Source organism: Zalophus californianus, chromosome 4 (assembly GCF_009762305.2).
Source record: "Zalophus californianus isolate mZalCal1 chromosome 4, mZalCal1.pri.v2, whole genome shotgun sequence".
NCBI classification, from domain to species: domain Eukaryota; kingdom Metazoa; phylum Chordata; class Mammalia; order Carnivora; family Otariidae; genus Zalophus; species Zalophus californianus.
The window spans coordinates 152,685,110-152,711,857 of record NC_045598.1 but is presented as its reverse complement, the minus strand read 5'-3'; the positions used below and the strand labels follow the sequence as shown (position 1 = coordinate 152,711,857).

Here is a 26,748-nt window from a genome sequence, read left to right as displayed (position 1 = left end):
AGACTGTGCACACAGATACTGTAATGGCTACTGCAGTATATAACTTCCTCCCCAATGTATAACATTAATGTATTCCCCTCCAAATGGATTTTGGAATAATCCTTGGTTGGCCTGTGAAAGTGTGGTTACTGTTTCCCTCTCATACAGGTAAGAGAAGAAACAGAAGTGTTAGGAAATCAAAAAGCAGTTCAGAAATCTAAAGCAAGGTAAAGAACTGACACAAGTTTGCTTACTTCCTTAGCATTCGTGAATACATTTAACAATATTTAGGCCATAAGAAAAATCTGCATGGCTTACCTTAAAAGTCAAGATAATGCTGATAAACAGAAGAATAATAAGGACCAAACAGGTAGGATTTACGGACATGATATCATCTCTGTAGGGAAAATTAGGAGGCTGCAAATAAAAAGTACCTTGTTAGCAAATTTCATTAATCATTCCAGACTAGATTCCTTAGGCATTAACCAGATGTGCTTATTAAAAAGCAATTAGTTAAAGCAGATGGTTATTATTTAAGACCACTACAAACTTTCTAGCCCACCTCTAATGAAAAAGTGACAAAAGGTGTCTGGAGAAAGGCCAGTGTGCTTATGTCAGGCAATGACTCGTGAAAAGAAAAATCAGAGGAAGATTAGTGAGGCCTGAAAATGTAACTCTGCCCTCCTTATTGTACAAAAAGTTAGAAGTCAGTAGTTCTCTATCCACCTGTGACATTGAGATTCTCTGCAAATGGTGGACCACTCTAAAGGGCTTGCACAGGGCAAGGAGGAAAAACCTATTAAAATACTGTCTTATTTATACAGAGCATTTTTGCTGATGTTCCTTCTCCTCAAGGAACAGAATCTTTTACACTAGTAGGTATTTATAGCATTAAAAAAAAAAAAGATCAAGTCCTACCATCTGGCCGTATTGATTAACTACCAGATCAAAGGAAACCTTTTTAAGGAGGATCAAAACTCGCTCCTACGGTTGGGACTGCCCGCACAGCATGTTGGAAGCCCTCCACGTCCCTGGCCTGGGGCAGGATGCATGGACGGCAGCCCTGGCGGCCACGTCCCCCTTATCTCTTCCTCATCATCCAATACCATGGCTTTGGATTCCACATTAGCAGTATTCTGAGACACAACAAAGAGGTTCCAAATGTTAAAGGAGAATGTAAAGAAACTCCTCCCCATGGTGAACATCACCCAGTGGTTTTCAGTCTCCTTTCACTTTGGGCAAAAAACCCTAGAAATAAAATCTGAGTCATTCTTTGTGATCAGCTCACGAGACTGGTTCCTCCCCTTAGAGGCTGGAAGGGTTTGTATAGTGCTACTCTTACAGGTAAGAATAAAACAACTTGGTGTCCTTTTGTAAGACCAACACAAAATCATACTGTTTATTAAAAAAAAAAAAAAAAAAAAAAAAAAAGGGGGCGCCTGGGTGGCTCAGATGGTTAAGCATCTGCCTTCGGCTCAGGTCATGATCCCAGGGTCCTGGGATCGAGTCCCGCATCGGGCTTCCTGCTCCTTGGGAGCCTGCTTCTCTCTCTCTCTCTCTCCCTCTGTCTCTCATGAATAAATAAAGAAAATCTTTAAAAAAAAAAAAAAAAAGGATTAAAGCGGAAGTACGTGACTCCTTCCACAAAGGTCTTCACACTCCTTCCCCCAGAAAAGTGAACACGGTTTCTATATCAAGAGCTATAAAACACACACGCAACTTATTTTCGCTGCATTTTACAAGACCCCACATGAACAGAACAGTCATTAGAGTGAAGCGGGTGCCGTCCCTCCAGACTCCTGGACAGCAGCTTGTCAGCGGGGCCTCATCATCTGTGCAGCTTTACCACTGTCCTTAGGCATCGTGATCATCCATGGACCTCACCCCTTCAGCTCAGACTGATCTTTGAGTAGAACATACTGAAGACATTCACTTGGATGATTTGGTTTGTAATTACAAATAAAAGTAGATGGTGATTTTTTTTTTTTTTGCTGATACTGTGCTTACTGTCAGCATCACCAACATTATCATTTTACCACTGGTGGCTCTAAAGCAAATGAGTACTAAGTGACTGAACAGTGTGGGGTACGGCAGAAAGTCGAGGGAGTATTCTGAGTGTTCTAAAGGCTGGTCTGCATGTTACATGCTTTCTGCTTCTTCTAAGTCTCTGTGACACACGGGATGGAGCAAACAACACAATCTTCAGGGGGTCACAGGGCTGCCATAGAGCTTGTCTTAGCATCTCCTTACTCAGCACCACCCTTTCCTGGCCCCTCACGTGACAGGCTTTGGGGAGGTCATGTTTCCTCCACACTGCCAAGGTTGATTTGAAGAGCCCGGCACTGGGTCATCATTACAGAATAAAAACACAAGCCCTTAAAGACAGAGGTAATTCTACAAACTGCTCGTCACATAGAAACCCTCTCATGCAGAAACACTCAAGCTCTACCATGAGAGAAAATATATACCATTAGCACATGGGAAATACACATTTTCTTCTTGACACTACAGGCTACCAAAACATGCTCCTGTTTTCTAAAGCAAAGAGAAGCTGTTACTAACAGCTTAAAAATGACAACCGTAACAGGGACAACTGAATACTTTTAAGGAGCAAAAAACACTAGAGGCGTCTCAGTCTGCTTTTCTAGGTCTGCTGAGTACTGGATACGTGATTTAGGCATGCCAGCCATAAGATCACAAACTCCTGCTGCCAGATTTCCTTCCCTCCCGCCCCCCACTCATCCATCTCTCTCTTTTCCACTGAACTTCTTGGCCTCTGCTGTCACATCAAATCTCCAGCCTTGAATCTCCCGTGCCAGAAAAACCCTGCTCCTTCCCCAAGCTCAAACAATGCAAACCTCCAAAGAGTGAACATTCTCTCCCTTTAAAACATGCTAAGATTTTGAAGAAATTAAATGTTAAGACACACTCACAATTTTAAAAACAAAGGTGAAAAACGTAAAGGCGCACAAGTATTACACCCTCCACCAGCTTCTGAATATCCAGTTATCCACATTCGCTCAGACAGTCACAAAGAACACTTAACAGAAAACGAGTCCCAAAAAGATGCCTGACGAAGAAAGGGGTTCTATGGTCAAATAAGTTCGGGAACCAGTGTATAGTACATTTCCACTTTTCCCGTACAAGAGCAGAGGCAAAAAAATGATCCTTTGCTGATAACTGAGCAAACTACATTTTACAAAAATAAGAATTAGTAACTAGCTTATAATTTACATAGGTGCATCTGATACAGTCATCGCAACCCCCCATTTATCAACCTCAGGAGGTTATGTTGTCCCAAAAAGCATTCTAAGAAACCAAAAATCTTAAAGATGACACTCAAAAATCTCTAATCACTACCTCTGATCCAAGTGGAAAAAGCCACAAATTCGTGTGTATGTCGAGACTAGATCCTGAAGGGAACAGTGATGGGGAAGGCCACATACCAGCTGTCGTATGTATTCCTGAATGGAGTTTGGATAAACAAGCACAGTGACGGCAACCAAGGTGTTGAGGGCAAAATCAAAGATCTGGTAACAGAAGAACGGGATGATCCAGGCAGCGCGTTGCTAAATATGAGAGAAAAGATGATGTGAATGTGTTCAGTATCATGTTATTTTTTTCCCCAACTCAGATAAATCCTTTCTTCATCCGAAAGGAAGTGGAGGACGAGACATTCGATAAGCCAGGTCATGACAACTGGTAAACCACACAGAGGTGGTCAACCAACAAGCCTCCGTGAGCATTCCTGAGACTACAGCACTGGTTTTCCACAGAACATTAATACGAGATTTAAATTTCCAAAGGCTCTTATAGGGGACTGAGAATCATCATTTCTTCCTTCTCACAAGCAGCTGCCCAGGTTACAAGTGTAAGGGACCAAGGAGAAAGCCCAGCCCCCTATTTCAAAGCCGCTTACCTTATAGGCTCCATAAGTGGCCATGGCACATATCAGGATCATGAGAAGAGAAATTGCAATCGCAATGCACATGTCTGCCAAAGGGTTAGGAAAGAAAGAAAATCAGTAGTAGATCCACTGTTTTCACAATTTTTGTCTCTCCTCAAAGGCATTTTGTCTATAAACCAATTATAAGTGAGAACCTTATATTAAGTAAAACACCCAGAGCTCTTCTAGAATTTGAGAAAATAACAGTTAATGGATATAAAATGTCCAAAAGAAGTTCTCCCTAAATCATATAAGTCTATAGATAACACACTGACTTGCACATAAGTTTATTTTGAAAATGGGGAAGAGATATTGGCTACAGATATTAAAAAAAAGTTTGGTCTTCTGGTCCACTGAATTAGATATATAATAAATTAGGTAGTTTTGAAACATGAGTGTCTCACTTGTATTTTATAAACTCGTGTGTGTCTTGTGCCCCTATTAAAACCCTCCACTGGGGTACCAGGATAGCTCAGTCAGTTAAGTGTCTGCCTCCGGCTCAGGTCATGATCCCAGGGTCCTGGGATCAAGTCCCATGTCAGGCTCCCTGCTCTGCAGGGGGTCTGCTTCTCCCTCTCCCCTCCTCCCACTCATTCTCTCAGTCTCTCTGTCAAATAAATAAATAAAATCTTTAAAAAAAAGTAAAAATAAAACCCTCCACTGGTTCCCATCTCATTTAAAATAAAATATCAATTTCTTATCATAGCCTTTACGTCTGTGTTTCTTCTAGAGCATGTCTACCTCTCCAATCTCATCTCACACTCTCTCACTTCCTACAATCCAGTCACACCACTTGGCTCCCTTCGTACAATGAGAACATCCCATCGTGGGGCCTTGCATTTGCAGTTCCCACTGACTAGAGGCAACATCACTCACATTTTCACATGAGTAGCTCTTTTTAATTTTTTTAAAGATTCTATTTATTTGAGGGGGAGAGAGAGTACACACACAAGTGGGGTGGGGGGGGAAGGGGGCAGAGAGGGAGCTTGACCCGGGGCTCAATCCCAAGGACCCTGAGATCAGGACTGGAGCCAAGGCAAATGCTCAAGCTCAACCGACTGAGCCACCCAGGCGCCCCTAGCTCTGCCTTTTTAATCATTCAGGCCTCAGCTCAGACATCAGCATCTCCAACCGCTCTTCCCGGAGTATTCTAGGTAAGGCAGGCCTTCCAGTTCCTCCCACGTCAGTGTCCTATTTTCTTTACAGCACATATCACTACTATCTTACTTACATCTGTTGTGTATCATCTGCCTCCCCATGCTAGAGGAAGCTTTCTGAGGTAAAGAACTCTCTATATCTTGTTTACTCCTACAACCCAACATATAGAAGGGGACAGATGCCCACCACTGTAGCCACTAGCCACAGGGAGGCACTGAGCACTTGCAGTGGGCTCAATCTGAATTGAGATGTGCTGTAAGATTAAAATATACTACAGATTCAAGGACCTGGTACCAAAAAAAAAACGTAAAATATCTCATTAATAATTTTTATGCTGATTACATGCTAAAATATTGGATATACTGAGCTCACTAAGATAAATCTTGTGTCTACCTTTTTTAAATGTGGCTTCTAGGAAATTTTAAATTACCCATGTGCTTGCACTCTATTTCTATTGAAGAGTTCTGGTCTAGAACAATGCCTATATCTCAGTAGGGACGAAATGAACATTTATTCAAGAGGTCCTGTTACTCTATCTTTAGAGATTCAGATTAGTACATATGCCTGGGGTTCCAGTGTGGGGTGCTCATAGCTAAGATAGCACAAACACCCACAGAGTAAAGGATCTGTACGGTGCTGACAGTGTCCAAGACACTTCACAGACACCTCATTTAGCACTCCTAACTCTGAGACAGACCTTGTTCCCACTGAGCAGACTGCAAAACTCAGCTCGGAGCTTATGTAACTTGCTGAGACAGTACTTGCATCAAAAGGCTGAACTGTGACTAATCCTCGCTCTGGGGATTTCAGATCTCTGGCTCTTTCTACTAAGACTCCGCAGCTTCTACTTCAGCTTTCACTACTGACCAATGACCCAACCTGGCCTGTCACTTCCTACAGGTATTTCTCCAAAGGAAAACATTCCAATTCTAGAACCATCCTCTCTGTATCCTCAGCTTTAGAGATGAAAGGACATTTTAAGCAGGAGGGCTACATAAAACGCAAATATATCAACAAAGACCATTTGCCATCTTAAGAAAAAAACAACACAAAGGCTCCTGAGATTAATCTACAGATTTAGTGCAATAAATTCATAATGATGCTGGTGACTATTATTAAAGGAGTGAAATTTTGGTTCTCAAAAAAGAAAAAAAAAATCACTTGGAGGGTGATTAGTACTAGTCAATACTTAAAAGATCATGATTTCTGGGGCATTTGGGTGGCTTAGAAGCATCGGCCTTTGGCTCAGGTCATGATCTCAGGGTCCTGGGATCGAGGAGTCTGCTTCTTCCTCTCCCTCTGCCCCTTTCCCTCTCTCATGTTCTCTCTCTGGCTTGCTCTCTCTCTCTCTCAAGTAAATAAAATCTTTTTTTAAAAAAGATCATGATTTCTTTCAGGATATATGCATATTTTGTTGTTTTAATCCCTTTCACAGGGATAATTTTAATGCTACGTTAACTTACCTTTTACTCCTCGTGAGGGAAGAGATACCTACAAGGAAAGTTCATGTATGCCTTATTGCATTCTTGCAGGATCAGTTGGGGGGAGTAAACTTGAATGCATTTTCCATGCAAAACAAAGGCCAAGAGACTGACCTAAAGCCTCTCTGTAGGGAGGCACATATGTAAATACACATGGATGCATTCTAGTGCCTTCATTTGCATATGACGCAGTAAGGGTTATCAGGCTCTTCATTCCTACAGAAAGCTATGACCACAGTGGGATATCCATCGTCTGCTTTTATTTTCCCCATTTATACATGTGCTTTCTTTCCTCAGTGAACTGGGCACTGTGTTATTTCATTTAATCCTTATAACAACCCTAAGAGATAAGTACTATTATTATCCCCATTTTAGATACGAAAAAGATGATTCAGAGAAGGCAAGTAACTTGCCCAAGGCTGCCCAGCTAGTAAGTGGTGGATGGGATATTCTTCCCAAGCAGTCTAACCCCCGAGTCAATACTCTCAGCCAGTAAGCTACCCAGCTGGGAAGAAGGTAGATCAGGCAGTAATGCAGGTCAAAGTGCGGGGAAAACCACACAGCCACCCTAAAAGGACCTGGACATCAGTATGTACTTGCTAAGAGCAAAACCTATTCAAACTTACGGTAATCTCTGAAACCTGCACTCAGGCAAAAGTTTTATTATTTTCTTGTCTACTGAGATGGGTTCCAAATTCTGTATAAGCATATTTTATAATGAGAAAAAAATTAATTTAATGGAAGCCAGCCCATTTATAGGGTATTCTTTACTTCACAGATCTTAAAAGAGACAGCGAGGTAGACAGACAAACTCAAAGCTGTATTCAAAACCTATGAAAATTAATATAACCTGTATATCCTATTCTGAAGTAAAAAGAAACTCCAGAACCAAATCTCACAAAAATCATAAACAATGTTTAAATGTACATCTTTCTCAAAGAAGAGAAATTTATTTATTTTTTAAAAGATTTTTTTTTATTTATTTATTTGACAGAGAGAGCACAAGCAAGGCGAGCTGCAGGAGGAGAGGGCGAAGCGGGACTTCTCAGCAGGGAGCCTGATACGGGACTTGATCCCTGGACCCTGAGATCGTGACCTGAGCTAAAGTCAAGATGCTCAGCCGACTGAGCCACCCAGGCGCCCCACCAAAGAAGAGAAATTTAAAAGGCACAAATAAAAGTCATAAAATATCCTATCACCATTCATAATGACATACTACTTACCATTAAAAAAATGTGAATTTGAGATAAGGAAATTTTCAAAATTCTGTTCATACAAATGATTATACCAACCACACTGACCAGACTGAATATATGACAAGCATGTGAAATAGCTTAGGTAGAATCAAAGTGTAAACCAATAAAAACACACAGCAGATAAGATAAAGAAAGCAGGCTTCATAAGCCTTCTCTCCTAGAAAACAAGAGCACATGTTGATTCTTCTGAAATAATGTGTAGTGCACCATGGTGAGCATGAGTTACGCTGAAGGATTAAAATTCATTCCTGTTATTTATTTTTATTTTATTTATTTTTTAGATAGGTTCCACACCAGCATGGAGCCCAACACAGGGCTTGAACTCACGACCCTGAAATCAAGACCTGAGGTGAGATCAAGAGCTGGACGTTTAACTGAATGAGCCACCCAGGAGCCCTAAAATTCATTCCTTTCAATTGGTCATGGGTAAATGAGGAAATGATTCTAACAACAATGTACGGATTTCTACAATCAGTAATAGTACTATTCAGTGACAGGGACATCACATCCTTTACTTATTCTTGGCACAGTGGCTCCCCGTAGCAATCTAGTCTGAGCTCACTGTCCTCACACTGTTCCCTAAATTAAATTCCTGCTTTAACAGTGCAGTTCTAATTTGAAAAGGATCCTAAGAAAAGCTATACCACAGGCCACAAAAGGCTAATCAGACAATGTTTTCTGATACTTAGTCAATTAATCAGTGAAACAGAATAGGCATATAAAGGAGTTCTCTGAAATGCCCCTCTTTCTTCCTCTTCTAATTGTCAATTATTAGTGAGACTGAGTATTTCTTCTTAATTAATCACCCAAATCTCTCATTTCTTTCTCCTGCTCATTTCCCCCTCCCCTTTTTCCTATTTGAGTTGGTTTCTATCTCTTGTAACTGAAAAGTGTTCTGCCTAACACAATTTGCAGTAGTTCCTGAATATATTAAGAATATTACCTTGGGCACCTGGGTGGCTCAGTTGGTTAAGCAACTGCCTTCGGCTCAGGTCATGATCCTGGAGTCCCGGGATCGAGTCCCGCATCGGGCTCCCTGCTCGGCGGGGAGTCTGCTTCTCCCTCTGACCCTCTTCCCTCTTGTGCTCTCTAACTCTCATTCTATCTCTCTCAAATAAATAAATAAAATCTTTAAAAAAAAAATATTACCTTTTTGTCTATCATAAATGTTGCAAATCATTTTCCCAATTTATTTCTCTTTCAACATTATTATGCTGGTCTTTGATACAAAAAGATGTATGTTGGGGTGTGTGTATATGTGTGTTTTCCCTTATAATGATTCAAATAATTTCTTGCATTGTTGTCTCTTGGCCTTGATGTCATGAAACGCCTTTGTTTAAATACTCTTATTTCTAATTCCACTTTTACTTATAGTTCTTGGATTTGATTCCTTTCCATAAAACTTGGAGCTAGCTAGATAACTACTTGATTCATGTTCCCATCTTACTTCCTTAGTCATAAGTCATGTTATGTCTCAAGTTTCTCTCATTTTTGGTCACATTCCTGGCACTGCAGTTTATGAAAACAAATACTATTTGGGGTATATTCTCAACATTAAGTCTAGAGGAGAACTATTTTCAGATGGATTTGCAGCAACACTATGAGCTACTGAAAGCAAAATACAAAGCTCTAAATGCCCACAGGGTCAAACAGAAAACACAGGTTCCAGTCCCTCCTATGGAGTCCCATCTGAGGTTGAAAGCTCGGGGAGGAATAAGCAATAAGGCACTAGGTTTTATTCCATTAAAACAGAAGGAAGGTTCTAATATACTTTTTGTATGTGTGTGGCAATTGTTTATCGAAGTAGATTCAGACAGAACTTGTATGTGTGTGGCCAACTTTTTATTGAAGTAGATTCAGACAGAAGAGTTTTTTAGTAACCTGGCTAATTTACAACTTTATTCTTAAACTCAAAATTTATCTCCTGAATACTAAATAGACATGTAATACGGAATAAACACCGTGAGGACATAATCAGGACATAATTTCTGTTCTGATGCTGAGTGTCTACTTGGGAAGAGAGGGAGACTTCAAGAGGAGATAACTGATAAAAAGCTAAGGGAGGTCAGAGGGGGCAGGGTTATTTTCAGAAAAGGGGAATACAGAATATATTGGAGGACACGGTTATTCAGGCTGGGTTGTTTTCTTCCTCATTTTTTTTTTATTGAGATATAATTCACATACCATAAAATTTACTCTTGAAAACCGTGTACAATTCACTGAGTTTTGGGTATAATCACAAAGTTGCATAGCCCATCACCACTAATTCCAAAATATTTTCACTCCCCCCAAAAAGATCCCCCATACCCTTAGCAGTCACTCCCCATTCCCCCTTCCTCCAGCCCCTGGCAGCTACTCATCTAGCTTCTATCTCTGTAGATCTGCCCATTCCGTACATTTCATATAAATGGAATCATATAATATGTGGCCTTTGTGTCTGGTTTCTCTCACTGGGCATAATGTTTGCAAGGTGTACCCATGTTGTCAGGCCCTAAGATTTAAAATAAGCTATAAAAGGTTAGGAAGGATTAGTTAATTCAATAATTTACTTAAACTGTCAAGTTCAGAGAATCTCTCTTAACCCTTTATTCTCTAACATAAGGAAATTAGCTCTTGCTAGCTATATACTTACACTGAGATGTATACTGACATAATTAAATCTCTATATAAAAATAGAACAAGTGGGGATCCTGGCTGGCTCAGTCAGTGGAGCATGTGACTCTTGATCTCGGGGTTGTGAGATAGAGCCCCACATTGGGTGTAGAGTTTACTTAAAAATAAAATCTTAAAAAAGAAAAAGAAAAAGAAAAACCAACAAACAGCATTTACATTGTTTTGGTGTGATTATGTTCACTAGAGAACCAAGATAGGTATATGTCTAGACCACAGGAGCAGGAAATAAAAGAAATTTATTTTTGGGGTGCCTGGGTGACTCAGTCATTAAGCATCTGCCTTCAGCTCAGGTCATGATCCCATGGTCCTGGGACTGAGCCCCACATCAGGCTCCCTGCTCGGTGGGAAGCCTGCTTCTCCCTCTCCCACTCCCCCTGCTTGTGTTCCCTCTCTTGCTGTGTTTCTCTCTGTCAAATAAATAAAATCTTAAAAAAAATAAAAATAAATTTTTTAAAAGAAATTTAATGAAAAACATGAATGATCTATAGATTTAATGCAATCCCTATTAAACTACAAAATTTTTCACAGGCCTAGAAAAACCAATCCTAAAATTTGTATGGAACCATAAAAAAACCCAAGTGGCCAAAGCAATCCTGAAAAAGAAAAAGCTGGAGGCATCACAATTCCAGACCTCAAATTATACTACATAGCTGTAGTAATCAAAAGACAACCACAGACACATAGACAACCACAGACACATAGATCAACAGAATAGAAAACCTAGAAATAAACCCACAATCATATGATCAATTAATGTTCAACAAAGCAGAAAAGAATATCCAATGGGAAGGAGACAGTCCCTTCAACAAATGTTGTTGGGAAAACCGGACAGCTACACAAACCGGACAGCTACACGCAAAAGAATGAAACTGGACCACTTTCTCACATCATACACAAAAATAAACTCAAAATGGATCAGGAGCTAAATGTGAGACCTAAAACCATAAAAATCCTTGAAGAGAGAGCACAGGCAGTTATTTCTCTTTCATCGGCTATAGCAACATTTTTCTAGATGTATCTTCTGCGGCAAGGGAAACAAAAGGAAAAATAAACTACTGGGACTACATGAAAATAAAAAAGCTTCTGAACAGGGAAGGAAACAACAACAAAACTAAAAGGCAGCATATGGAATGGGAGAAGATATTTGCAAATCACATATCTGATAAAGAATTAGTATCTAAATTATATAAGGAACTTATCAAACTAAACATCCGGAAAACAAATAATCCAATTAAAAAATGGGCAGCAGACATGAACAGATATTTCTCCAAAGAAGACATCCAGATGGCCAACAGACACACAAAAAGATGCTCAACATCACTCATCATCAGGGAAAGGCAAATCAAAACCACAATGAGATATCACCTCACACCTGTCAGAATGGCTAAAATCAACAACATAAGGACCAACAAGTGTTGGTGAGGATGTGGTGAAAAAGGAACCCTCATGCACTGTTGGTGGGAATGCAAACTGGTGCAGCCACTGTGGAAAACAGTATGGGGGTTCTTCAAAAAGTTAAAAACAGAGCTACCCTATGATCTAGTAATGGCACTACTGGGTATTTACCCCAAAAGTACAAAAATAAATTCAAAGGGATATACGCACCCCTACGTTTACTACAGCATTACCTACAATAGCTAAATTATGGAAGCAGCCCAAGTGTCCATCAACTGATGAATGGCTAAAAAAGATGTGGTGTATATATACAATGGACTATTATTCAATGAAAAAAGAATAGTATCTTGCCGTTTGCAATATCATGGATAGAGCCAGAAAGTATAATGCTAAGCGAAGTCAGTCAGTTACAGAAAGACAAATACCATATGATTTCACTCATATGTGGAAGTTAGGAAACGAAACAAATGAGCAAAGGAAAACAAAGAGAGAGAGACAAACCAAGAAACAGACCCTTAACTATAGAGAACAAACTGATGGTTCACAGAGGGGAAGAGGGTGAGGGGATGGGTTAAATAAGTGATGGGGGTTAAGGAGGACACTTGTAATGAGCACTGGGTGTTGTATGGAGGTGTTGAAACACTGTATTGTACCCCTGAAGCTAATATAACACTGTATGTTAAGTATTGGAATTAAAATAAAAAAAAAAACTAATAAAAAAAAGTACGATCTATATATATAGGAAAAATTTTGGAAACATTACTGATGGACACTGAAGAAGAGCTGTATTAACCGGAGAGTTATAGTTGTAATCAGACATTTTATTTTATTTTTTTTATTATTATGTTATGTTAATCGCCATACATCATTAGTTTTTCATGTAGTGTTCCATGATTCATTTTTGCGTATAACACCCAGTGCTCCACGCAGAACGTGCCCTCTTTAATACCCATCACCAGGCTAACCCATCCCCCACCCCCCTCCCCTCTAGAACCCTCAGTTTGTTTTTCAGAGTCCATCGTCTCTCATGGTTCATCTCCCCCTCCGATGTCCCCCTCTTCATTCTTCCCCTCCTGCTTTCTTCTTCTTTTTTTTTTTAACGTATAATGTATTATTTGTTTCAGAGGTAGAGGTCTGTGATTCAACAGTCTTGCACAATTCACAGCGCTTGCCGTAGCACATACCCTCCCCAATGTCAGACATTTTATTTTATTTTTTAATTTACTTACTTATGTTTTTAGAGAGCATGCAAGCAGGGGAAGGGGTGGGGCAAAGGGAGAGGGAGAGAGAAAATCTTAAGCAGGCCCCACGTCCAGTGTGGAGCCCAACACAGGGCTGAATCTCACGACCGTGAGATCCATGACCTGAGCTAAAATCAAGAGTCAGACGCTTAATCATCTGAGCCACACAGGTGCCCCTGTAATCAGATATTTTAAAAATGTTACATATCTCTGTAAATTCACTAAAACTCATTGACTTGTACATTTTTAAATGGGTAAGTTTGTGATATATAAATTATACCTCAATAATGCCATTTTTTAAAAGGTATAACTAGACATAACTAGACAAAATACCACATGTAAGGTATCACTTCTCCCTAGGTTAATCAATGAGTTTAACATTTGTAATTAACAAATACGCAACAGGACTGCCTAAGAACTGGACAAGTTGATGCTAAAGCATAGAAGAAAAAACAAATAAGCAAGAATAGTTAGAAGATTTCTGAAAAAGGACCAGGACAGGCTCACCACACACTACAGCATGTTTGCAGTGGGGAATTGGTACTGAGCCTTTATTCCCACCCTTCTAGTGTGTCTGCCTATTCTGCAGAGGCCAAAAAGCTAAAAATCTGAATTTTCCAGACTCCCTTGCAGCTGGGTGCTGGAAGCAGAAAGGTCTCCCCAGATAGATGGAGACACACAAAGACAACTCTCTCCTCCAACCAAACACCTTGGGCCCTGTGCATGGCTCATCTAGTCTAGTTTCAGCAATAATCCTGCTGAGTCAGCTCACGAAAACCCCTCTCCTTGATAACTGATCATCCTGATATCTGATCAAATTCGTCATCCCCCAGCCTCTATAACTTGCCAGTCTGGTTTGCCTTCTGCAAGAATCCTGTTGAGCTGTCAAGTAAAAACCTCCTCAGCCTTGATGTTTCCTCTAATTTTCTATCTACTAACCCCCACTTGCTCCGTGGCTGTACCACTCCATTAGTCCTTGCTGGAGAGGGAGTTGAGCTTGACCTCTTTCCCCTATTGCAAAACCCCGCTTGAGTAAAGTTTTCCTTACCATCTTTAACAAGTGTCTGAGTAACTTTCTCATCAACACAATAAAACTGAAAAAGCAAGTCTCAGAAGGAGGCATACTATGTGAATCTACTCTATAAGAAAGTTCAGCATGAAAATTAAACAGATCAGTTAGTGATACAAATGTATGTGTACGTCTATAAAGAACAGCAAAGGGATGGTCAACAGTTCAGCAAATGGTTATCTCTCAGATCAGAGGAAAGAATACGCAATCAGGAAGGGACACATAGCACTCTTTCGCAAGTAAGGTAAAATTCAACTTCTTAAAATGAGTAGTGGGTACACAAGTACTTGTACTGTACCATTATTTGGTATTCTGTAAATACTGTTTTATATCAGGGCACCTGGGTGGCTCAGTCGGTTAAGCGTCTGCCTTAGGCTCAGGTCATGATCACAGGGTCCTGGGATCGAGCCTGCTTCTCCCTCTCCCTCTGACCCTCCCCCCTGCTCGTGCTCTCTCTCTCAAATGAATAAATTAAAAAAATACTGTTTTATACCTATTCACTATTAATAGAGATAATTTGGTAAAAAATGAAAAACTCCAAATTATTACTAGTGAAAAAAGTAAGGCAGATATTCATTGTACATGAAACCTTTCTGAAAGGTTTGAATTTTTTCAGAATTGTTTTTCAGAGAAAGAACAAGATCCTCACACTAAATCCATGCTAAGCGGTAGATTACATCCTGATTTTAAACACATTAAAATGCAAACAACAGCAACAACAACAAACTTCATCATCAGAGAAGCTGCAGGTGGGAAAAGAACACACAAGGAACAGCACTGGATGCTTGAGCTACTTTATTTAGTTCCTGCTCACTCCCTCACCAACTTGGAACCTCAAAGGAATCAAAGGAATCTGCAGGGGGAGCACCTGGGGTGGCTCAGTCGGTTAAGCGGTTAAGCGCCGGACTCCTCTTGGTTTCAGCTCTCATGATCTCAGGGTTGTGAGATCAAGCCCAGCACCAGCACCAGCAGGGCATGGCACCAGCTCCACGAGCTCAGGAGGGAGTCTGCTTCAGGATTCTTTCTCTTCATCTGCCCCTCCCCTGCTCTCTCTCAAATAATCTTTTTTTAGAAAAGGAATATGCAGGTTGAATGTATCTAATTTTATTTTATATTTTTTAAAGATTTTATTTATTTATTTGACAGAGAGAGAGAGAGAGAGAGAGAGAGCACAAGCAGGGGGAGCTGCCGGCAGAGGCAGAGGGAGAAGCAGGCTCCCCACTGAGCAGGGAGCCCAAAGTAGGGCTCAATCCCAGTACCCTGGGATCATGACCTGAGCCGAAGGCAGCTGCTTAACTGACTGAGCCACCCAGGCGCCCCAATGTACCTAATTTTTTAAAAACACATTCAGCAAAGTTCTTTATTCCTATAGGCAAAGTGGGGAAACGCACACCAAGCAAAATAGTCTGGTTAAGTGGAACACCCAGGCAAGCAGATGAATGATTTTATGAGAGGTCTTCCATTTGCCTTTCACCATCCAGTTCTCTGGCCCAGGAGGCAGACCTGAATGGGCTATCAACAGGCTCCCTTGCCCTCTGGAGTCCAACCAATGAGGAGTCCAGACATGAGATCAGAGGGAAGGAGAGGTTGCCTTGGGTTGGCTGTGGCCCTAGACCAGAGGTCACTGGTCCTAATGAAGAGGTTAACCCTGTATGAGTCTCTCATCCCCAGCTCCAGTAACTGAGCCTCCCACCCCTCCTTCAGGTCTAGGGATAGTAATTGCTGGCCTTGATTATCCATGTCACTTCATTATCCCTAGTGGTCTTCTTACATCTACATCTTTGTAAAAAAAAAAAAAAAATCTCTTTGACAACGTTCACTAAATTATTTTTTTAAAAAAATAAGATGTCGTTAATGTGTAGAATATGCAACCTTTTGAGCCATGTGATTTAAAAAATAAATACAGAGATGGGAGGATGGGAGGGTGAATGGATGAAAATAAAGGGCCAGGAGGGTTCCTTTGGCTCCACTTCCCTGCTGCTGCAGATGTATGTCTATTTCCTCAAGACTGCGGGGATATTCATGCACAGTGGACAAGCTGTGCAGACTGACTGCCAGGCTTGCGTGGGGGTATGTGAATAGACAGCAGGCAGGCAACCTGGGGCCCTTTCCAAATGACAGAGCATGGAGAGCTCTACTCTATGCTGCCAAGAGCCATATGGCAAGCTCTAACTGATCATTATTTTTTTTCTATTTCTTAGATTTTAATTAATTAATTTGAGAGAGAGAGAGAGAGAGAGAGAGAGAGCGCACGTGGGGTGGGCGGTGGGGGGTAGGGACAGAGGGAGAGAGAGAATCCCAAGCAGGCTGCACGCCCAGTGGGGAGCCCGACTCAAGGCTCAATCTCACGACCCCGAGATCATGACCTGAGCCAAAACCAAGAGTCAGACGCTCAACCAACTGAGCCACCCAGGCTCCCCATTGTTAAATTTTTTTCTTTTATCAAAACTTTCAAACATAGAGAAAAAGTACATTTGAATCACTATCACCCTTTTGCTTGTACTGTTTCATCTCTGACCACTCCATTTCTGTCCATTCTACCACTGGTGGAAATATGGACTGTTTCCAATTTTTGGCTATTATGAATAAAGCTACTTTGACCATTTTTATACCTGGCTTATGACAGACACAAACACTCATTTCTGCAAGGTCCATATCTAGAAGTGGAACTGCAGAGTCATAGGGCAGATGTATACCTAGCTTTAGTTTTCCCAAAGTGGTTGTACGATTTATACTCCCAGTGCAGTCTGGGAGTTCCAGTCATTCCACAGCCTTATCAGCAGGCGCTATTATCAGTTCGGTCAATGTTGGCCATTTTGGAGCGGTGCAGTGATTCGCTACTATGCTTGTAATTTGCATTTTCTTTACAACTAATACCGTGGAGAATATTTTCATATGCTTATTGGTCATATGGGTATCTTCTTTTGTGAAGCATGTGTTTTCCTCTCATTGATTTCATCCAGAACCATTTACTGAAAAGATCACCCTTTCTCCCATAAATGTAGTGGTGTCTTTATCCTAAATTAGGTGGCCATATATGGTAACCATCCATTCTTGATGATTTTCATGTACATTTCCTTCCTTAGGCTAAGTGTGTCTACTTGATAGATAAAACTAAGTTTGACTGGAAAGACACATCTGCTGCAAAATTAATCAGAAATTAATTCGAATGACCTGTTTGGCACCATGCACAGCACTGACACCTCCTGTCAATTCTTTGCCAATCCATTAAAATTTCACAGGTAAAATGTCACAAAGTCTACTTCTACTCAAAGTAAGTTACGAGTGTATAATACAATACGCCACACACACATGCTTCACAATCATTATCCTTTGGTCCTCTTAGTCAATACACTGAACTATTTTTTTCATTAACTTTTTATTCTGAAATAATTTTAGACATATAGGAAAGTTAGAACAGTAGAGAGTTCAAGCATACCCTTCATCTTGCTTCCCCCAATAGTAACCATTTATCATCAAAATCAGGAAATTAACACTTATATAATACTATTAATTAAATGACAAAACTCATGTGAATTTCACTTGTCTCCCCCTTATTGCCCTTTTTCTGTTCCAGAATCCAATCCAGGATCTCATACTATATTTAGTTGTGTTTCTTTAGTTTCTGCCAATCTATGACAATTCCTCATTCCTTCCTAGTATAGTCAATTTGGGGGGGAGAGTGTAACATAAAAATATATATTTTTGTATAAATTATTAATATTTTTCCATCATATAAAATATATATAAAAATACAAACGTTAAAGGGCTGGATTTTTTTAAAGAGAAATCCTCATATTTTCTTTCTTTATCCCAGTGGATTCTTCCATATGCCTCATTTTAATGTAAATAATACATCTTCTTCTACCAGATCATTTTAGGAAAATACCATATGGAAAAGTGAAACACATTCCTGCTCTGTCCTTCTGGATAAAATCTGCAGATGGCCACCACCATTCCAAAAAGGTATCAACTTAAAATTGCTATTTAAAGCAACTGATTGTACCCATTTCAAATATTATTTAATTCTATCCACATGTGAATTAGATACAGAAAGGCTTGTCAAACACAATGAACTTTGACCTACAAATTTGTTTTAAAAAAAGGAGGTCAGGGGCACCTGGGTGGCTTAGTGGGTTAACCATCTGACTCTTGATCTCAGCTCAGGTCTTGATTTCAGGGTCAGGAGTTCAAGCCCCACAAAAAGTGGGGGGGGGCACCTGGGTGGCTCAGTCAGTTAAGCATCTGCCTTCGGCTCAGGTCGTGATCCTGGGGAGTCTCAGCTGGGAGTCTGCTTCTCCCTCTCCCTCTGCCTCTCTCCCCCTGCTCATGCTCTCTCTCTCTCTCTCAAATAAATAAATAAAATCTTTTTTAAAAAAGGAGATCAAAGCATGTGAAAAGGAAATGTAAGCGAAAAGAAGTTAAAAAAAGACTCACTCAAGTGACTATCCACTCCTCTGTACCTTTTTATAATATGTGATTTAAATGACTGATAGACAGTCCTAACCATAATTACAAACTCTTCATTCATTTCTTTCAAATACATGAGATATGAGAGAAACCTCAAATGCACTGGAATTAATATCCAGGACATTAGAGAACAATTACTATTTTAAACTCTTAAGTACCAGCAAGACTTTGAAGTCAGCTAAATTAAGCCTACACTGTCAGAGACTCATTACCCAGCTTAATATCTGGCAATTAGATCAAGGCATATAGTGTTACTATTCGATTCAGAGAGAACTATAGCTGTATTATTTAATAAAACTTCTTTTTCTGACCTCAGTTACCTTAGAAATGGAATCCCGCTACTGGAACCAGTGAAAGATAATTTGTTTTTAAATATCAATCAAACACTGTATCTATAGCTTACATAGTCTTTTAGCTCAGGGGAAGGAAGGCAGAGATATTAACTGAATATTAATGGAACTCATTATCCTTTCTGGAAGAATCCATAAGAGTAACAGGGTTATTCAAAATCGAGAGAAGGAACGATGTTATAGCAGAAGTCCCGTCTCAGTCTGACAAGGTCCCACACCCCAGGAGAATATAATGTCCTGACTGCTTAGTACGTATTACAAAGCTATGGTGGTGGAAGGCGACAGATAGAAAGCGTCTCCTGGGGGCGCCTGGGTGGCTCAGTAGGTCGGGCATCCAATTCTTGGTTTTGGCTCAGGTCATGATCTCAGGGCCATGATACTGAGCCCTGAGTCAGGCTCCATGCTCAGCGTAGAGTCTGCTTGTTCATCTCCCTCTGCCCCTCCCCCCACCCATGCTCTTTCTCTAAAATTGATAAATAAATCTTTAATAAAAAAAAAAAGGGGGCGCCTGGGTGGCTCAGTCGGTTAAGCGGCTGCCTTAGGCTCGGGTCGTGGTCCCGGGGTCCTGGGATCGAGAACCTGCTTCTCCCTCTCCCTGTGCCTGCCACTCTGCCTATTTGTGCTCTCTATCTCTCTGTCAAGTAAATAAATAAAATCTTTAAAAAAAAAAATAAAGTTATTCTACCTCCTCTAGTATTCTAGAGGAATACTTGTGAGGAACCTTAAAAAAAAAAAAAAAAAAAAAAAAAAAGCAAGCAAGCATCTCCTGATTTTCTGTTTACTTCACTACCAGTTGCTCTCAGGCTCCTGTTCTGACCTCTACTGTTGGGGCACCTATAGGGCTCAATCTAGGAGCCCTTTCCTTTTCCCTTCACTATGTTCTTAACATAAATACCATTTCTAGGCTGATGTCCTCAAATTTACATCAGCCCAGACATCTGGGTTCTGGGTTACAGAGTCACATATCCAACCACCTTTTTAATCTCTCCACTTTAAGACAGCTCGTGTTTTAGCTGGAACATACCTAAATAAGAATGGTTAGTAAAACAGCAAAATGTACCAAGCACTTACTATGGGCCAGACCCCTTCTAAGCGTTTTTCATGTACTAACTGATTTAATCACCATGATAATCCCACAAGGCAGATCTACAATCAGCCCTGCCTCTCAGTGGGGGAATGGAAGGCACACAAAGGTAACTAAGTAGCCCCATGTTAACATATTTAATACATGGCATGGTCAGGATTCAAACTAAGGTCTTCTTCTTCAGAGCCTAGACTCCTAACAACCGTGCTGAGTCACTTAAAGCAAAGTCGAGCTCCCTCACCCAGGCACGTGCTCATCTCCTGACCCCAGACTCTCCTCCGACTGAAGATTGGTCTTTTGTTCAAGCTGGAAAGCAGGGATCATCTTTGATTCCTCCCTTTCCTTCCTCACCCACACTAACGAGGTCTATCAATCCTACCTCCAAAACCCACCCTCTTCCCCATCCTCAGTGCAGCCTGGATCTCAGGGAAACACGTCCAAACTAGTCTCCAGACTTCTATGCTCACACACCAGTCTCCTAAATGCATCCTCCACTCAGCAACAGAAGGGATCTCCATAAAACACACATCAGTGCATAACTGCTGAATCACTAAAAATCACCGAACAGCGATTTTCTCATGCTGGCAATAGAACCCACAAGCCTCACGGTCTTCCGAATGGTCCCGGTCTATCCCTAAAACTGCATCTTGAGTCACTGTCTCCCCACCTTACTCATTTGCCCCAACATTTATTTTTAAATGCATTTACAGTTCTCCAAAGCCAATGACAATTAAATTTGCATGATCTTTTGTTTGGGATTATGCACAACACTGACCCTTTCAGTCAGTGTGGACACCGACAATTGTAATTATGAAATGTTCAGGTGTCTATGATCTTAGAGCTGGGTGCCTCACCTCCTTCTGGCCTATCCCACATCCACATTCCTGTGTATGTTTCTACTTATTGGAAAAAGGCCCAAGTCTACCAAATAATGAGCAACAGCTTCTGGAACAGAGAATGATCATCTCCTACAAGAAAGGTAAATACAGAAACATAATAGAAGACACAGTGAGGGGCGCCTGGGTGGCTCAGTCGGTTGAGCGACTGCCTTCGGCTCAGGTCATGATCCTGGAGTCCCAGGATCGAGTCCCGCGTCGGGCTCCCTGCTCGGCAGGGGGTCTGCTTCTCCCTCTGACCCTTGTGCTTTCTCTCTCATCCTCTCTCTCTCAAATAAATAAAATCTTTAAAAAAAAAAAAAGAAGAAGAAGAAGAAGACACAATGAGATAGATATGCGTGATCCTTTTGACCTTGCTTCCTCTCAAAAAGGCCAAAAGGCCCAGGGTAAAAAGACTATGACAAAGCAATAATTTAAAAAATGGGAAAGTTAATGTAAGGTGAAAAAGAAAAGAGATCTTATTTAGACTCCTGCATTTAGAACAGAGGCAGAGCACGAGCAACACATAAATATTTGTTGATCTAATTTGTAACGATGGAAAGAAAGGGAAGTATCAGTTGAAATGGGCCCATGAATCAATATTTGTAATTTAACAGGAAGACCTGGTAGCAGGATTCCCTGCCCTTGAAAAATACCCAAAGATCTACAACTGCTATCTGATGTACTTACTGGCATCATCCATGAACTCAAAGTCGCCTCCCAGCTCAGAACTTGAAAAGTGGTACTGGTCTGGATCAGCCAGGGCGCTCAACAGAATCAGCAGCACCACAGCATTGATGATCTGCAATAAGAAAGAAAAAACTTTAAGTACCCCCAGGATATGGTCCCTATAATAGGAACTTAAACTGACCACGTGAAATTTAACTTCAACAGAGGCCCCTCCTGTTCAACACTAAGCCACCCCCCTGAGGGAGCGGGCGAACATTGCCAAGGCGGAAGCACTGTGGGTCCCTTGGGAGGTAGCCAGGGGCTTGGGGTCTGGTGGCGGCCGATAGGCAGATTCCACCTCCCGCCGCCTCGGGGCGGAAGCCCTAGAGCAGCGAGCAACCCACGAGCAACCCACACCGACATACACCCACACCGACATACACCGATGCCCACGGTGGGAAAAACAAACAAACTCTCCAGTTAGCCCAGTGCACTCTGATAAGCAACCACAAGTCTTTCCAGGTGATCAAACATTTTCACAGGGTCAGACAATCTGAGCCTTGAGACCAGCTAGGGAACAGAGTGGGAGAATGAATGCAAAGCCACAGCAGCCGAGCCAGGTTCGAACCTCCCGTTGTGGCACAGGTTGAGCCCCTTTCCACCCAAGCCCAAGGCTCTGCCTTCTGAATACCACAGGGTACACATCCCTCGGGTACTTCAAACTTAGCTCATCTGAATGGAAATCACCTTCCCTCACCATCTCCCATCTCTGCTCCTCTTTATATGTTCTCTATCTTTAAAAAATAGCATCACCATTAATAATTAAAAGTGGAAAACACTCAGGCACTATGCTAAGTGCTCTACGTGGAGTCTCTCTCTCTTAAGCTGTCCAATAACCTAGTGAACTCGGCACTAAATTATCCCCACGTTATAGACGAGAAAACTGAGGCTTGGGGGTAAAGAATATTACTGAAGATCAGGCAGCTAACAACCTGCATCCACAAATTTTTATTTCCAAAACCTAATCTCTTAGCCTCCTGTTTACACTTGAAACCTGACTATCTTTGGGCTTTACTTTAACATCTTCCTTATCCCCACATCCGACCAATTGGAAAATGCTGGCTGTTCTACTCATGCATTTCTACTTCCTTTATTCTTCCTAACTGCATGCTACCGATGTGTACCAACTGTGGTCGGGCTGGAGGGGCAGGTGTGGGGAGAGTTTAGGTGAGGCTCGCGATGAGACTGGGGTGTTTTTTCTCCTTTTGGTGTTGAGTTTTACTCTTGTCAAAATGGGGAGGAGAAAATGCATAACCATGAAGATTACGTAGAGGAAATTCTTTTAAAGCAGTAACTAAAGGCATATCCTACTATAAAATTCGTATTTGGTATACCTATTTACAGAAGAGGTTCCAAGGGAGCATCAGGTTGTCTGTTCGACAAAACATCCACTCCAGAATTCATTTTCCTTTTTTAAAAAACGTTTATTTATTTATTTATTTATTTAATTTGAGAGAGAGCAGGATGGGGCAGGGGGAAGAGCAGAGGGAGAGGGACGAGCAGACTCGGTGCTGAGCAGGGAGCCCAACATGGTGCTTGATCCCAGCACCCTGAGATCATGACCTGAGCCAAAATCAAGAGTCAGACGCTCCACCGACCGGGCCACTCAGGCGCCCCAGAATTCATTTTTCAATGGCAATCCGAAGTGGTTGTTTTAGGATTATTGTAGGATTTGGAATAATTATTTTTCTTCCTCTTTTTTTCCAAATTGTCTCATAGGGTCTGACTGCTTTTTGAAAAAAAGTTGTAATAATGAGAATGAACAGCAATTTCACAGAGTATGCATACATACGTTATAGGTATGTAAAACGAACGTACATATACACATGTATGGATATATGTATGTACATATATAGAGAGCTAATAAAAATAAATACTACAAGCATGTGGTTAAAATTTTTTTTAAGGTACAAAAGGGCATATAGTGAAGAGTCAGTCTCCATCCTATTGCTATCCACCAATCACCCTCCCCACAGTGGTTATTAGAACTACTAGTTTCTTGAGGTGCCTGAGTGGCTCAGATGGTTAAGCGTCTGCCTTCGGCTCGGGTCATGATCCCAGGGTCCTGGGATCGAGCCCTGCGTTGGGCTCCCTGCTCAGTGGGGAGGCTGCTTCTCCCTCTCCCTCTCCCTCTGCCATTCCCCCCTGCTTGTGCTCTCTGGCTCTCTCTCTCTCTGTCAAATAAATAAATAAAATCTTTAAAAAAAAAAAAAAGAACTACTAGTTTCTTGTTTCTCTTCAGAGATACAAGAAACTTCATAGTACATTTTAGAGAGTGTGGTTAGCCAAACTGTATTTGAAGAAAGATTTTCAGAACACATCTAAAGCTTAAAGGAAGGTAGGAGTTAATCCTACAACTGGCATGTGATGTTTGGCAAAGACGCACTTTTATACAAACTGTCTGGTTTTCTTGGCATTTCATTCCCTTTAGTCTTCGCAAAAGACAGCCCAAAGATTATGGGCTGAAATAAAATCAGATGAAACAACCTAAGAATGTGTTTTTGAAAAAGTAAGGCGCCATACAAAGACAGCATATTCACTGTTATCGTAACGGGTCGGTTTTCAGGTTGAAAAGGGAAGACACAGATCTGGGATTCAGACAAAGCTTAGCCGAGGGGGGGAGTGAGGAGGCAGGGCAGTGCGCCCCTGTAAGGAAATGCAGGACACATTTAGGGACTCCACAGGGCTAGTGTTGCGGAGCTTAGATTTTATTCTATGCGTAACAAGAAGCCAACGAAGAATAAAGGGAAGAATGTGATCTGCCTGGGGTTCAAACGAGTAAATCAAGTAAAACAACTAGGAAGGGTGACTGGCATATAACGGCCACTCAGGTGAGCTCGCTTTAGCTCGCTTACCTCTTCGCACCTCCACAGGAACCATATAAAAGCTCTCGTGGATGGCTGGGAACATGACCTGGCTGCTGGATCTGAGCCAGTATGATGGCGCTGCTTCCCTGTCCTAGTTCCAACGCATCTGTCGACTCTTCCTGTTTTCTTTTTTCTGATTTCAGATTTTATGACAAATTTACAGTAACCAAAACAGTGTAGCACCGGCATAAAACAGACACATGGACCAGTGGAAAAGAACTGAGAGCCCAGAAAAAGCTCATGCATACATGGTCAAATAATGTTTGCCAAGGGAGCTAAGGATATTCAGTGGAGAAAGCGTCTGTCAACTCGTAATCAGGTGGTTGTTATCCCCATGCCTGGTTTACTCATCACAAAACATTTACTAACTGCAACAACAGAAAGGCACTGTGCTAAGTGCTCGGGAAGAATTCTCCAGGACTCAGAATACGACGTTAAATAAGTCACGTGCCCAAATAACACAAAACATACAGCAGTAAGCATGCCAAGAGTTCAGAGAAGGACGAATGGGAGTTCAGGGGAAGGAATTACTGAAGCCTGAGGCTGAGACCAGGGACCCAGGAAGCTGCAGCAGAGACGGGAGCACTTGAACAGGGGCTGGAAAGACGGCAAGGTTTTGGACCCAGAGCGGTGTGGGAAAGAGCACATTCAGGTCTCAGTAGGGCCGCTGCGACAGGGGCCTGTACTGAATGTAGCAAGTAGCTCGATGAGGCTGGACACAGCTCGCAAAGCCGAGTATAGGTGCATGAGAACAGAAATGCAGGCTGGGGGGGTGCTCCCGGGTGGCTCAGCTGGTCGGGCATGGGACTCCTGATTTAGGCTCAGGTCATGGTCTCAGGGTCCTCGGATCAAGCCCCGAGTCGGTCTCCCGGCTCAGGGGGGAGTCTGCTTGTCTCCCTCGCCCTCTGCCCCTACCCCCACTCATGATCACTCTCTCTCCCTCTCTCTCTCTCTCTCTCTGAAATAAATAAATCTTAAAAAAAAAAAAAAGGAAAGAAATGCAGCCTGCAGCCAGACGGTGGAGAGCCCTCAGGAGAAGGACAGGCGCCTGGGGCTTCATGCTAATAGTTAATGAAGATGCCGTGGAGGTTTCTGGGCTGGGATGAGCCACGATCAGAGTGCTGTAGTTAGAAGACCAAGCTGGAAGAGGTGGGGAGGCCAAGCAGGAGGCGGGCCCCCGAGCTGCCGAGCACTGCAACGGCCCGCTGAGGGGTCACCAGGGGTTTCGCCACTTCCCTCTAATTCCCAGCACTGTGGGGCTCACAGGTGACTTTCAGAGGTTAAGTGGCCCTACCCCAGTCCTAGTGTGGAAGAGCCATGGTTGGCACGCCAAGGCTTCCCATGTGGAGGTAGTGTCTCCCGAGCCCCAGTAAGTGACTACACGCAGAGATAACGGGACGCCAACAAGACGCGGGGATCTCAAGGCTGGGCAACGGGGTACAGCTTGTTATTACCAGAAGGGCGATCACAGAGAGACGAGCGTGAGGCCGATCTTAGACATGCTGTGCTGGAAAACACTTCCAGGGTGTCCAAAGAATCACGGTCTCCTCTTGTCCTCCGCGCACCTTTGGTGTTCAGGCCGGCCCTCAGCTTCGCTCTGGCCGCCTGATGCCAGCCTTCCCAGCGTTCGCGCTCTCTCCGGCTCAGTCTCTGCACACGGCACGTCTCTGCTGACGGCAGAGTTCTGGCCACCGGTCCAGCGTTCCTCTCGCTCCACAGTGCGCCCTGCTTCCTGGCCCCGGCTGTGCCCTACCTGCCCTGCTCACGGTCACCCTTTCCTCCGTACCCACGGCCCTCACGAGCCACAGACCACGGCCCTGGGGCCCGCTGCCCTTCCAGCTGCCCTGGCTCTTCACAAAATAGTCCAGAGAGAGGGGACATCCCTAAAACAAAGCTGTGATGATAAGGGCGTTACCCACCACAGAAGACTAGTCTCCACTGTGCACTTTTCATCAGAGAATGAAACTTTCATGAGAAAAACGTGTGTTGACACATACTGTGTCATAAAACCTCTACTGCGGGGTGGGAATGTGGCATGCCATGGGTGATATATACAGTGAAAACAGAAGGGTGACAGGGCGATCCCTGAGGACCGAGGTCTGTGCAAAGGCGCCAGGAGAGGACTAGCCACGGTAGCTCACGTAGCTACTACACAGGACCAGATGCAAAAGGTCA

At 42.3% G+C, this 26,748-nt stretch overlaps 1 protein-coding gene across 1 annotated transcript in view; it reads right to left on the bottom strand.

Moving 5' to 3' along the window:
- LAPTM4B (lysosomal protein transmembrane 4 beta) overlaps positions 1 to 26,748 on the bottom strand; it is a 74,755-nt gene that overhangs the window by 25,953 nt on the left and 22,054 nt on the right. Inside the window, exons 2-5 of the mRNA XM_035727200.1 lie at positions 21,668 to 21,779; positions 3,899 to 3,972; positions 3,426 to 3,548; positions 298 to 396 (exon numbers count right to left, since the gene is read on the bottom strand). Of these exons, the coding sequence (XP_035583093.1) occupies positions 298 to 396; positions 3,426 to 3,548; positions 3,899 to 3,972; positions 21,668 to 21,779 (408 nt within the window). The remainder of the gene's footprint in view (positions 1 to 297; positions 397 to 3,425; positions 3,549 to 3,898; positions 3,973 to 21,667; positions 21,780 to 26,748) is intronic.